Genomic DNA, 13,496 nt, shown 5'->3' with positions numbered 1-13,496 from the left:
ATACAAACATTCCAGTGTCTGGCAGGCTTCCATAAGGGACCAGAAGGAAGCATTTTCCTTAGGATGAAAAGTTCAAGTTCCATATGAAGCCATAGGAAGGGATGCTGAAAAGAATTGTGAGAGAATACTTTTAAATTGGTGATGGGCACCTAGAATAGACTTCCAGTGGAGCCAAAACAGTGAGAGAATTCAGGCATGCATGGGGTAGTCCTCAGTGGCAGGGCAAGGCTGAGAGAGGATCAGAGATTGAGTGGGCTGTCTAGGTACAAATGGGCAAACTGGTTGGACCAAGAGGACCTTCACTAACAAGATTGATTATGTTTCTATGAGTTAAAAAAAAACAAGTGCTTCTTTAGTGTGAGAGAGTAAAGATCAAGGACAACATATATGACTTGGGTTGCTCTTTACATGTGGAACAGAATTTTCAGCAGTGATTGAAGGTCAGAAATTTGGCATCGGTTCTCCTGTTCTGGTTTCACTGGTCAATGTCTTGTAGACAAGCTGATTTTCACACATTTGGGCCAATGCAATACAGTGCACTCAGCAGAGGACACTGTTTAACCTATGCTTGAATGCACGAACAAAACCCCTTATTCTATAAGAGGATTAGCACGTCCAAAACGTGCGTCCAACCTGATGTGCACATTTTTACCCTCAGAGATTAACGCAATTTCTGAGCAGCCCAAAAAGTGTACAGAAAAGCAGAAAAATACTGCTTTTTTTGTATTTCCTCCAACTTAATATTGTGGTGATATTAAGACGGAGGAACAAAAAGGACGAGAATGTTTAAAAAAAAAAAAAAAAAGTGTACTGGCAGTCAGGTTAGGAAAAAGGACTTTCAATTAATAAGCGTCCATTTTCCTGTGGTTGTGCACAATTTAGGGAAATGGATGCTTGTAAAACTGAGTGTCTGTTTTCCTAACCCACTGACAGTCACATCTTCTGGGCACCTGTTGCTAAGAAAGCGCTGGGCGCATATTTGTCCCTAGTGCCTCCTTTTTAGCGCAACTTCTCATTTAAATATTTGCACGCCCAGGAGAGGAGGCTGGGCTTGCGTTAGGAAAGTGGGCGCTCAACACTGAGCGCCTGTTTTCCGTGCAGATTTATTGGATCGGTGTGTCTCTACTTTATTCAAACAAGACTTTTCCTCCTTCCCTGTATTGAATAAAGCCCATTGTCTGTATCTTATCTTGTATCATTTTGCAAATAATTTGACTAGAAATTGTGAATAATTACTTCTTGGTCCTTCTGTAATGACTTGATTTTAGTTGGAGTAGTTCTGAAGTGTCTTATTAAACAGCAATAGAAATGTATGTTGTGTGTTTTTCTTTTAACATTAAATATGATGATATACAAAAAACATCAGGAGGATGTTTTAGACTTTACAAAACAGAGCAAAATGTTTGCGATAGGATATGTGTATTTGTTTTTGCTAAGCAGTCAATGACATCTTGATTTTTATTTCTTCCTAACTACCAGGGATCAGATGACTGTTTGGTGAAAATCTGGGCAACCGATGATGGGCGTCTGCTCTCCACATTGCGAGGGCATTCAGCTGAAATCTCTGACATGGCAGTAAACTATGAAAACACTCTGATCGCAGCAGGCAGCTGTGACAAGGTCGTCCGAGTCTGGTGTCTTCGAACCTGTGCGCCGGTTGCGGTGCTACAGGGCCATTCAGGTTCTATAACTTCCATACAGGTAAGCCTGCAGAGCTTCTGCTCTCTGCCACTGGGGGAGGCGTGCATGCAGTGTGAGGCTGGTGGTATGGTACCAAAATGAGAGAAACCCTTTTAGGTCACAATGACTATACTCTGTTGTAAACAAAGTTTGAGGTATCAGAAAAGTGACAAAAAAAACAAAACTCTTGACAAGAGCAGCTTGAGAATAACTGAGAGCTTCCTCACCTTCAAGAAAAGTTATCTGGCCAGATTGCTACAGATGAACTTTTGATCACTGTACTGCTGATAAATACATCATAGGTTAGTAAATCTGGTACTTTTGGTAGTGATTTCAAATATTTCATATTGAATCAGTCGCATTCAATAATGTAAATCTGTTCCGTATATTGTCATGATATTGAGGTTTAGGATATTAATGCCCCTTGGGAAGGAAGCTGGTAGCACTACTCAGAGCCCAGAACTTGTAAGCCAAAGGTCCAGGTTCACATCCCACCCTGTGCACCCTTTGCATGAGGCTGATCAAGTTGCTTAACCTCAACTTGCTTAAACGGTGAACACTCTTAGCTTTGGAAATTAGCTTGGCCAGTCCTGCATACAGAGCATTATATGGATGCTCTGTATACAGAATATTGATCCATGTAGTGAAAAAAGGAGCATTGGATGAAATAGATCTGCCTCCCGACTTACAGGAGGCAATTTTCAACCTTCCCGATTTGGCGCAAAGTCCGCTGATACTTGTTACCCCTGGACTTTGCATCAAATTTTAAAAGTAAAGCACATGTGCACTGTCTCATTTGAAAACTGCCAAGGGTGCTTTTGCACAGGTTAAAGGTTTATGAAAAGTGAAACTTCCTCTTCATCCTGCCAGACCAGTAACCTGTGGGATTCTCCCTCCCATCTGCAGATGGGGCAGAGAGCGAAAGCTTCCTTTCTGATGCCACTACCATAAAGGCTGGTCCAGCAGTGTAAGAAGGGCCCTAGGGCTATGGCCTTCCTAAGGTCGCTTTCTCTAGGAGCCTGGGTCAAGGTGGGGACCCTGCTGGATGACAGCCTCCGTAGGTCTGATCTTCCCTTCCCAGGGCAACCAGTTGTTTTGATCTCCTGGTTTCCCGATGAAGGTGGAGAAGCAGCCTGGCCCCGAACCATTGCTGCCTGCCGCACGTATGGACAAGGGGAGGAAGTGCACCAGGTGCGCAGCCCGGCGGGTCCCTAGTGTCTCTGGCTCTTTCTGCTGCAATTATGACAGTGACAAGCAGGGCCCTGGTGAAGGAAGGGGGAGGGGCTGGGCCAATTGAACAGTGTACGCCAGTAAGCGCGTCCTTTCTTCCACCTCCGAAACAAGTTTCAGGGCAGTCAAGGCACTCCTACACAGGTTCGGAGGGTGAGGCAGCCCCAAGCAAGCAGAGTCTGTGACTAAAGCCCCCAGGGAAGGAGGAGTCTGAGTTTTCTTCAGACTTCATCTTGGCTATGCACCAAGCTCATCTCCAGATGAAAGATAAGCAGAATAAGGCTTCTTCAGAGGAAAAGCTGAAGCCACTTTCAGGCTGGGAAGATTGGAGTCCCGAGATGGAACCTGGAGGTGGGGGGTTCGAGGAGGAGGAGGAGGAGGAGGGCTCTCTCAGGAAGAGATGTTAGGTGAAGAAGAACCAGAGACTGGGGACTCAGCTGTGAGTTTGTTTAGGGCAGATGAGCTAGGGGCCCCTAATTACAAAAGTCTCGCAGGTCCTAAGTTTGAAAGAGGAAATGCCCAAAGCTAGAATGAAGAGAGATCCCATTCTGACAGGGATTAGGAAACCTTGCAACGCCTTTCCCATCCATTTAGCAATCCAGGATATGCTGACAATGGAGTGGGAGATTCTGGAGTCTAGGCTTATGTATCTGAAAGAATATAGAGAACTTAATCTTCCAGACTTTAGCTTCTAGAATGTGGCTACTCAAATGCATTTTCTTTGGGAGTGGGTTTCTTTAGATTTTAAATATTATAGTCCTGGTATGGTGGAATCCCATTTGACCCAATTTCCATTAATGAATGTCTTGTATTTGAAAGATACTTGTATTCTTAGTGAGCTGAAGTCTTAACCCTTATCAAGAGCAATGGTAAAAACTTGAAGGCATGTTTGTAGGTGGTGGAGTATATCACATACTGTTTCACAATTTTTGTCTTTGGTAGGTAATGCTGACTTTCTGCCTAGTTTAGACAATAAAATCCTTATGGATTGGAGGTCTAAAGGCCCAAGAAATATTTCAGATTTTTATTGTAAATATTAGGAGTTATTTACACTTTTAAACAATTGAGACCTGTTTGATTTATCTCAAACATTTTTATGCATACCAGCAGGTTGGGGTTCTTCAAAGCACCAAATCAGATGTTATTTGGAGATTGAGTTATGCTCTATTGATAAGCTGGGCGATAAAACCTTTCTCATTGATATAAACTGCAATTAGTTAAATGCAGTCCTCAGATGTTAACAAGCCTTTCCTCATAGTGGAGCTGAGAGTGAATTACTTGTCCAGAACTGATGCAATTTTCTCACAATATTAGTAAGATCTTTATAGATGCTAGATTTCAAGAGCTGCAATTTAAGATTTTACATCATTCTCATATCAATACAGTTAAGATATATGGGATAGGTATTCTGTTACCTATGACCTGTATAAAATGTCGCATTGAAAATTGGTTGCTTGTTCATAATTTGGTATTATGTATTAAGTTGTTTAATTTACCATAGCTCTTCTCATGCACAAAGTCCTGGAGCACTGTGAGTGCAAACACATCTGTCCACAGACTTCACAGGTTTTCTGGTCATGATCTGGTCTCAGACAGCAGTAGTATAACTCTTGGCTGTCAGCAAAGGACATGATTTTTTCCACATTGCAGCTCTTGAAACCACTCACTCCTATAGACTTTTTCTTCTGGCCTGATTTTTCTTGTGAGAGAAGAATCTCTCTTCTCTTTTTTTTTTGTGGTAGCACTTAAGTACTGTTTGTGTGGCTTAAGAATCAGTGAGGAAGACAGAGTACGTTTTCTGAAGAAAATAAGTTTGAAACAAAAAAAATAAAGGAGAGATGAAATATACCTCCATGCTTTAGCTCAGACAAAAAGAGACTGAGGTGCTCATGAGGCAATGCCCTTGTGGGAACTTCTGCACATGCTCAGTAGAGCTCAAAGCTCTACAGCTTGGAGAGACAAGTTCATTCAGTGCTGCCGGATGTCACCTGCATGTAATGCTAATTCAGCCTGCTTATCAATGGAAACAAACATAACTACCTCGATGAATAAAATTTCCACGGTCATATTATGATCACCCCCCGCAAGAAAGTAATGAAGGGCTCTCAAGGCCCAAAGTAATCCCTTCTCCCATGTACAAGGTAAAAGAGCATCAGGTCTTCCAACAACATTTTATGCAACAAAGTAAGCAGGAATAAGTAAGGGAGAGATATATACAAGGAGCATCATTAATTGAGAAGAAGATACTTGCTGTTTTTTGGCATGGGAACTGTTGGAGTAACATTAATTAAAAATATTGTGAGAATTGTTACAGTTATATCAATAAACAACATTGTATGAATTTTAATGTAAAAGGGATCTATGCAATAGGGAATACAGTGTTTAGTATTATGAGTGATTAATGTATAATGGGATTTGTGCAATAGGGAACACTGTGTTGTGTGTGAATGTGGTATGAGTGTTAATGATATAGAGATTTTAGATGTTATATGTTACAGGTGTGTGATTTTATTTATTTATTTATTTATTTATTTATTTATTTATTTATTTATTATTTTTATTATACCGAGTTTCATGATAAGAATCACATCAACCCGGTTTACAATTAACATGTGTGTGGAGGCAGGGAGTAACATAGTGATAAACATTTCCCAATTCAACATTAAATATAGTGTGAAACTTAAAAAATATTAAAACAATAATTAGGACGTGAGAAAGTTACAAAAAACAGGGAATAATAACTAGGACCAGAAATTAAATAAATATTTATGAAAAGTAACACAGGTATATATTGTATATAAGATTAAGTATGACCAATACCTGTAGGCTAGCCCAAATGTTGTGATATGCAACAGAGTAAGCAAGGCAAGAGGGAATGGAGATCTCTCCTGCTCCATTATTAAAGCTTAATTGGGACAGGTGGGGAAAAGGGAAGATATGCATGAGAAATATTTGCATACATAAGAGGTTTAGGAAGTAGTGCATGCAAAGAAATCTCATGCATATTTATTAGGTTGATCCTGAAAAACTGAGTGGCTGGGAGGCCCCCAGCAGCCCTCCCCCCAAAAAACAAAACAAAACAAAAAACAAAACAAAACAGTTTGAGCACCATGAGCTAAAGCCATCCAGAACGGGCTTGTTTGCTCTCCCAAGCCCAGGCCAACAACCCTACTCCTGAGGATCCAGATTGGTCCTCAAGGATTCAAAAGGATTGTTGGGAATATAATCAGTGTTCCCAGAGGGCTGTGCTGAAAATCCTGGAGGAGAATCTGTTTGAAACTGCATGTTCTTAACCAGTCCTGTGTCAAAATAACCTAGAATAATCTGACTCGAACTGAACTTTGGATCTGATCTGCTTGAGGTTTTGTATTGATTCCTATTTTTTTCTGATGGATCCTTCTTCCAGTTTTTGAATGAAGATCTTTTGGCTAAAATAGCCTCTTTCACCTCAACTTTTAATCATACTAGTAATTGTTTTGCCTTCCTTCCACCTTTCTTAATGCATGGAATACATCTGGTCTGTACTTCTAGGGTGGTATTTTTTAAGAATATCCATGCCTGTTGCACACTTTCTACCTTTGTATCTGCACCTTTCAGTTTTTTTCTAACTATTTTTCTCATTTTGTCAAAGTTTCCCTTTGGAAAGTTTAGCGGTAGAGCCGTGAATTTACATACTGTCTCCCTTCCAGTCATTAATTCAAATTTGATCATATTATGATCACTATTGCCAAGTGGCCCCACCACCGTTACCTCTCTTACCAAATCTTGCGCTCCACTGAGAATTAGATCTAAAATTGCTCTCTCTCTCATCGGCTCCTGAACCAATCGCTCCATAAAACTGTCTTTTATTCCATCCAGGAACTTTCTCTCTCTAGCATGCCCTGATGTTTCACTTACCCAGTCAATATTGGGGTAATTGAAATCTCCCATTACTGCACTACGAGTTGTCTGACCACAGTTGCTTTTGAAGAGAATACTGGCAGGCTGATGTCACGGCAGTGGTAATACATACTGTGACGTCAGTTTGCTCCGTCTCCATCTGCTGGTAGAGGTGCATAACCCACTTGTTCTGGATTCATCTGACTGTCCTAAAGAAAAGGAAATTGTCAGGTAAGTAGTAATTTCTCAGTCTAACAAACTCCCAGTAAGAAAGATTTAAATGTTGATGCAGTGTGAAAAACCTCCATATTTATCTGAAAGTATTAATTTTGTATTACTGGCAAAATGTTCTGAAGCTGCTGCTTGGAAGTACATGGCTAAGGGTCCTGAATATGAGAGCTGTAGGGTATCCAATGCATGACATGGATTTCTGAATTTTATTTTTAGTTTTGTCCAGCAACAAAAGGAATAACCCGATACCTCACATCTACTGGTGCTGATGGGACGGTTTGCTTCTGGCAGTGGAATGCTGACTCCATGAAGTTTAAGTAAGCAAAGAACAGTAATCCAAAGACCTAGATGTGTATGTAAGCCGGGATCTGAAACTATCCTATGGTATCTTTTATTATTATTTTGTTTTTTATGCTTTTATTTTTTTTGTCTGCTGTTAAATGTTTTCATTTGTATCTCTTTTAATATGGCTGTCCAGCTCCTCTTTCATTTCCATCTTACACAGTCTGCACTGGGGTTTATGTGCAGGCTGTAGTAATATGAAACTAAGGCATGCTTCATTTAAGCCTGAAAATTACTCCCAAGAAAATAAAATCAAGTATCACAATAAAATATCCATTCATGTAGCTAACCACAGCAGAGTACGTAACAGCTGATACATTCAATAATTACGGGGTGCAGCGAGAGAGAGAGAGTGCAAACTGTGAGAGTTAATGGCATGGTAAGACACAATTCCTGTCCTCAGTCCTAGGCCTCTGATCAGCAAGAGGCCAATTTTTGAACTGATTTCCGTGGTCAAAAATGATTTTTAATCTCATAAATAGGCTGAAAGGCCTGCACAGAGAGGAGGTGTTCTTGGCTGCATGATTAGGCTGGGGAAGAAAAGTACATGTGGAGATGGCATTTTCAGCTCTACCCTCCAACTTTTCATGCCAAAATCCTAACTGCACAAAGAGCAGCTGCAAGTGACAACACTGTCTTTGTTTCAAAGTGAAAGTACGCACAGGTTTATTGGTGCAGAGCCCGTGGGTAAAAAAGCACACGTAATCATCCCAGTGCAGTCAGTTTGAAAGTTTTCCCCAAAAGGTGGCAATTTTCGGTAGCCCGTGTTGTTTCAAAATTGGCAGGTACTTTTGGTACTCGAGAACCTTTTCTAGCCAATTTTCAAAGGGAAATCACACGGATAGTTTCCCTTTAAAAAAAAAAACCAAACCTTGAAGGTACATGAGTTTGAAAGTGCCAGCCTTCCTTGCAGCCACTTTATCAGCAGGCAGTGGAACAGGGCAAAACACTGCAGGTACATTTTGAAAATTCAAATATACATGTGTTGTGTATTTTTTTTTCCTGGACATACCCAGATCAGTCCAGATCAGTGGGTTATGCACTCCCACCAGCAGATGGAGGCAGAGAAAAAAACTTTGAGGCACTGCCATATACCAAGTGTGCCATCTGCAGCTCCTCAGTATTTCTTTGTCTCCAGCAGATGGTGGTGGTGCATACCTGCAGCTCTTGGCTGTGCTATCTAGAGTTGCGTTTGCTCCCCGAGGTGCCAGGTTCCGTCCTTTGGGCCATCCCTCAGGTGGAGCCAGGTGAATACACCTGGCAGTGATAGCCCCTGCGCCCCGGGACCCCCGATAGCCAGGGACTTGCTCCCTCGGCAGCCCCGAAGTCTCCCTCTGGGTGACCGCTGGCTCAGGGAAGTATCCCCGTTGGGGAATTTTTGTTTTTCTATCATTATTTATTTATTTTATTTAAAAATGTTTATATACCGCCTTTACAATTCAAAAGAATTAATCAAAACGGTTTTCAACCAAACATACATAATGAATAAACTTAAAAAAAAATAAGACAAATTAAAATTAACATTAAAATAATAGAACAATAAACATTCATGCCCTACGACTTTAAACAGTAGAATTGGATTGAATGTAAAGTATTATTTCTTTGATTTTCATTGTTTAAAAAAAAAAAAAAGAGGCTATCCCTTTTATTTTTCTAAGCTCAGCGGCACTGCCGGGTGCATCGGTCTGCTCAGCAGTGCTGAGCCTGACAGACCAACAGGTATTGGGATGTTCCTGGAGGGGGGGGTAGGCTGCAATTGTGCAGGCCGCAGGATTTCCCTTCTCTGGCAAGGTGAGGTGCTTTCCTGCCCACGTTCGCTCGGTGGGTCAAAATCACCTCCGATCAGTGGGACGGCTATGCTTTAGAATTTTCTCACCCTTGCAAGGATTCCTTCCTAGAATCGTGTCACATTTCCAGCAACAAGCGGGCCACCGTGGAGGACCCCCTGCAAAGGTTGCTAGGTCTGGAGTCGATTGTCCGGTTCCACTGGACGAGCAGGGAAAAGGAAGGTACTCCATTTACTTTGTGGTTCCAAACAAAGAGGGTACCTTTCGTCCCATACTGGACCTGCAAAAGGTGAACTTGAGCTTGAGAGTACCGCGTTTTCGGATGGAGACTCTAAGAATTCCTCGCCTCCTTGGATCTCACTGAGGCCTACCTCCACATTTCGATCCGGATCGATAATCAGAAATTCTTGCGCTTCAAAATTCTGGGTCACCATTTACAGTTCCGGGCTCTTCCCTTCGGCTTGGCTACGGCTCCGCGCACCTTTACCAAGGTGATGGTAGTCGAGGCGGCGGCCCTCGAGAAGGAGGGGGTGATAGTTCACCCGTACCTCGATGACTGGCTGATTCGAGCAAAGTCAGAGGAGGACTGCTTGTGTTCGGTCCACTGGGTGACACAGTTCCTCTAGTCACTAGTATGGGTGATCAATGGAGCGAAAGGTCAGCTTACCCCATCGCAGTCCCTGGAGTATCTGGGAGCTCGTTTCAACACTCAGATGGGCAAGGTGTTCCTCACAATGGACAGGATGCGCAAATTACAGCAGCAAGTGCTTCACTTCCTACATCTTCAGATTCCCAGAATTTGGGACTATCTGCAGATTCTGGGCTCTATGGAGTTAGTGCTGTGGGCCTTTGCTCACAAGCGGCCATTGCAGAGAGCGCTACTATCCCGATGGAACCCAGTGTCAGAACAGTACCAGCTGCCATTACCGTTGTCTAAGCAGGCCAGGACCAGCCTGGAGTGGTGGTTGTCGGAGACCAACTTGCAGAAGGGCAAGCCCCTTGAAGTCCCGGATTGGGTGGTCGTGTCGACGAATGCAAGCCTCCAGGGCTGGGGAGCGGTGTGCCTGGGTCATGCTGCCCAGGGCGCCTGGTCATTGGCAGAACGGTCCTGGTTAATCAGTCGCCTCGAGACGAGAGTGGTCCGCAGGGCATTGGTGGCGTTTCAGCCTCAGGTTCGTAGGAGAATGGTTTGCGTCTTCTTGGACAGTGCCACCACAGTGCCATACCTCAACTGACAGGGAGGAACCAAGAGTCCGTCCGTAGCTTGGGAGGCTCATCTGTTTGCTTGGGCCGAGTGTCATCTGGAAGGAATCGCGCCCTCTCATGTAGCGGGTGTAGACAACATACAGGTGGACTTCCTCAGCCGTCAACAGTTAGATCCTGGGGAGTGGGAACTGTCCCCGGAGGCCTGGAATCACATTTATGCCAGATGGGGGTGGGGGGTGTCCCCCCAGCTGGATCTCATGGTGACCCAAGCCAACTCAAAGACAACAAGGTTCTTCAGTCGCAAGAAAGAGGTCGGGTCGGTAGGACTGGATGCCCTAGTGTGCGAGTGGCCGACCGGGATCCTCCCGTATGCCTTTCCCCCTTGGCCACTCGTTGGTTGGGTTCTTCAGCACATAGAGGAACATCCAGGTTCAGTGGTCCTGGTGGCTCTGGAGTGGCCACGGCGTCCTTGGTATGCAGATCTCATTCAGTTAGCAATAGATGGTCCGTTACGCCTGGCCCATCTTCCGGGTCTCTTACATCAAGGACCCATCTTTTCGGATCAGGAGGATTACTTCTCTCTTGCGTCTTGGCTTTTGAATGGCGGTGGTTACGCATGAACGGTTATTCGAAACCTGTGATATCCACCCTCCTCCAGGCTAGATGTCCTTCTACTTCAATGGAGTATGTCAGGGTGTGGAAAGTGAGTCCTGGTGTGATCAGCAAGTCATAGTGCTGCTTTTGGTGACCATTCCTCACATTTTGGCCTTTCTGCAGCAAGGCTTGTCAAAAGACTTGGCTTATAATTCCCTCCGGGTCCAGGTTTTGGCCCTGGGGTGTCTCAGGGGCTGGATACGCGGCAAGCCCCTGGCCAGCCATCCGGATGTTATCTGCTTCCTGAAAGGGGTAAAGCATCTACGCCCTCCAATTCATAAGTTGGGTCCGGACTGGAATCTTAACCTGGTTTTGTGGGCGCTTTGGGATCTGTCCTTTGAATCGTTGGGACGGGCCTCCCTAAAAGACCTTACTTTGAAGACAGTTTTCCTGGTGGCCATTTGCTCTGCCAGACTGATTTCAGAACTGCAGGCTCTTTCCTGTCGGGATCCTTTCCTACGCATTTCTACTGATAAGGTGTCTTTGCGTACGGTGCCTTCCTTTTGCCTAAAATGGTATCTGCCTTCCATGTGAATCAATCTGTGGAGTTGCCCGGATTTCCGGATTGGTCTTGAGATTCTTTGTTGGGTAGAGACCTTCACCTGTTGGATGTTCGCCGGATCCTTGAAAGTCACTAACTCCTTTCGGAAGTTGGACCACCTTTTCGTATTGTTTGGGGGTTTGGGGGACCGAAGAAAGGAGGGAAGGCGTCCAAGGCTACTTTGGCCTGCTGGTTGAAAGAGATCATTTGTTTGGCCTACATTTGCAAGGGTTGCCTCATTCCAGCTGGTTTGAAAGCGCATTCTACTAGAGTGCAGGCGACTTCCTGGGTGGAGTGTCAGTTGGTATCTCCTGAAGAAATATGTAGTGCCGCACTCTGGTTCTCTATGCATACCTTTGCATACCTTTACAAGACATTACCGTTTGGGTATACGGGCACTGGAGGACGCGATTTTTGGGGAAAGCATTCTGAGAGTGGGTCTTTCGGGTTCCCGCCCAGTGTAGAGAGGCTTTGGTACATCCCACTGGTCTGGACTGATCTGGGTATGTCCGGGAATGGAAAATTGGGTCTTACCTGCTAATTTTCGTTCCTATAATACCACAGATCAGTCCAGCGGCCCGCCCTAGTAAAACTGCCGAAAGACTGATTGCCTGGTAGTTAACCGTTGTATATAAGAAGTCTATAAGGGATATTCTCTTTCATTTTGAGTGTTATGAGTTGAGGTCTGGAGCTGAGTTATCCAGGTTCGGGGGAATCCAACCCTTGGGGTTTTTTCTTGTTCGCCCTTATTGGGTTTAAAAGTTTTCTATTGTATCTTGGCTTAGGTATTAATCAATACTGAGGAACTGCAGGTGGCACACTTGGTATATAGCAGTGCCTCAAAGTTTTGTTCTCTGCCTCCATCTGCTGGTGGGAGTGCATAACCCACTGATCTGTGGTATTACGGGAATGAAAATTAGCAAGTAAGACCCAATTTTCCTTTTTACTCCAACCTAAAGAATTCCTCCTTTCCCTACCCCTCCAACCGAGAACATCTTTCTTTTTCCAATCCGGCTAAATGTTGGCATGTTTTGAAGGCCTTGGTGTGCTTCTGGCCACCCTGAGGGGGGTCACTTGTCAAGCAGGGCAAACTAGCTGGGTAACTACTTAGTTGCCTGACTAAATCCAGTTGAACATTGGTGTGGTATCATTTTATCAATGTGTCTTTTCTGTTGTTCAGTACTTTGCTAAGGGGAAGCAGATTTCAAATGGAAGACTTACTGCTTAGTTGTTTGTTAATGTTCGCACTGTGTAACGTAGTTCTCTAGGTATGAACAGGATGCATAGTGGCAGCACCATGGAATTGGGTCCATTTTACTTCTAAAACAAATACAAGTGAATACAAATAATGAAATAAACATAGTAACATTGTAAATGTCGGCAGAAAAAGACCCAGATGGTCCATCCAGTCTGTCTAGCAAACTTTTATTTATTTATACATTTACTTTATTCTTAGGGTAATTGTTGCTCTGTGCAGGTTACCTCAGTCAACATGGGCTTTCCGTTTCTTCATCCCCCCCCTCATTTAACCACTAGGGATTCTCTGTGTTTATCCCATGCCCTTTTGAATTCCACCACCATCTTTGTCCTTGCTGCCTTCTCTGGGAGAGCAATTCCATTCATCCACCACCCTTTCCGTGAAGAAATACTTCCTGACGTTGGTCCTGACCCGTCTTCCTTGGAGCTTCAGGTTAGGAGCCCTCATCATAATGTGAAGCTCCAAAATTATGTATCCACTCTGTAGCAGGTAAGGATTAGGAATTCGAAAGGTTGTATGTAACTACTTAGTTAGTTTACGATCCATGCATTGCAGTGTAGGAAATTTAGTTTTAATGAGTTGCAAAACCAGGGAAGTTACACCATATCCAGTTTCTTGCTGTACATTCTGTGGTTTGCTGCTCCGCTGTTGAATCCCTGCAAGTTAAATGTGTGCTCATTTAACTCTT

At 43.7% G+C, this 13,496-nt stretch overlaps 1 protein-coding gene across 1 annotated transcript in view; it reads left to right on the top strand.

Moving 5' to 3' along the window:
- BRWD3 (bromodomain and WD repeat domain containing 3) overlaps positions 1 to 13,496 on the top strand; it is a 278,367-nt gene that overhangs the window by 41,538 nt on the left and 223,333 nt on the right. The window contains exons 8-9 of the mRNA XM_029607930.1: positions 1,480 to 1,701; positions 7,237 to 7,337. Of these exons, the coding sequence (XP_029463790.1) occupies positions 1,480 to 1,701; positions 7,237 to 7,337 (323 nt within the window). The remainder of the gene's footprint in view (positions 1 to 1,479; positions 1,702 to 7,236; positions 7,338 to 13,496) is intronic.

This window comes from Rhinatrema bivittatum, chromosome 6 (assembly GCF_901001135.1).
Source record: "Rhinatrema bivittatum chromosome 6, aRhiBiv1.1, whole genome shotgun sequence".
NCBI classification, from domain to species: domain Eukaryota; kingdom Metazoa; phylum Chordata; class Amphibia; order Gymnophiona; family Rhinatrematidae; genus Rhinatrema; species Rhinatrema bivittatum.
Note: the sequence above shows the minus strand (reverse complement) of the source record. Positions and strands in the feature narration are given on the sequence as shown.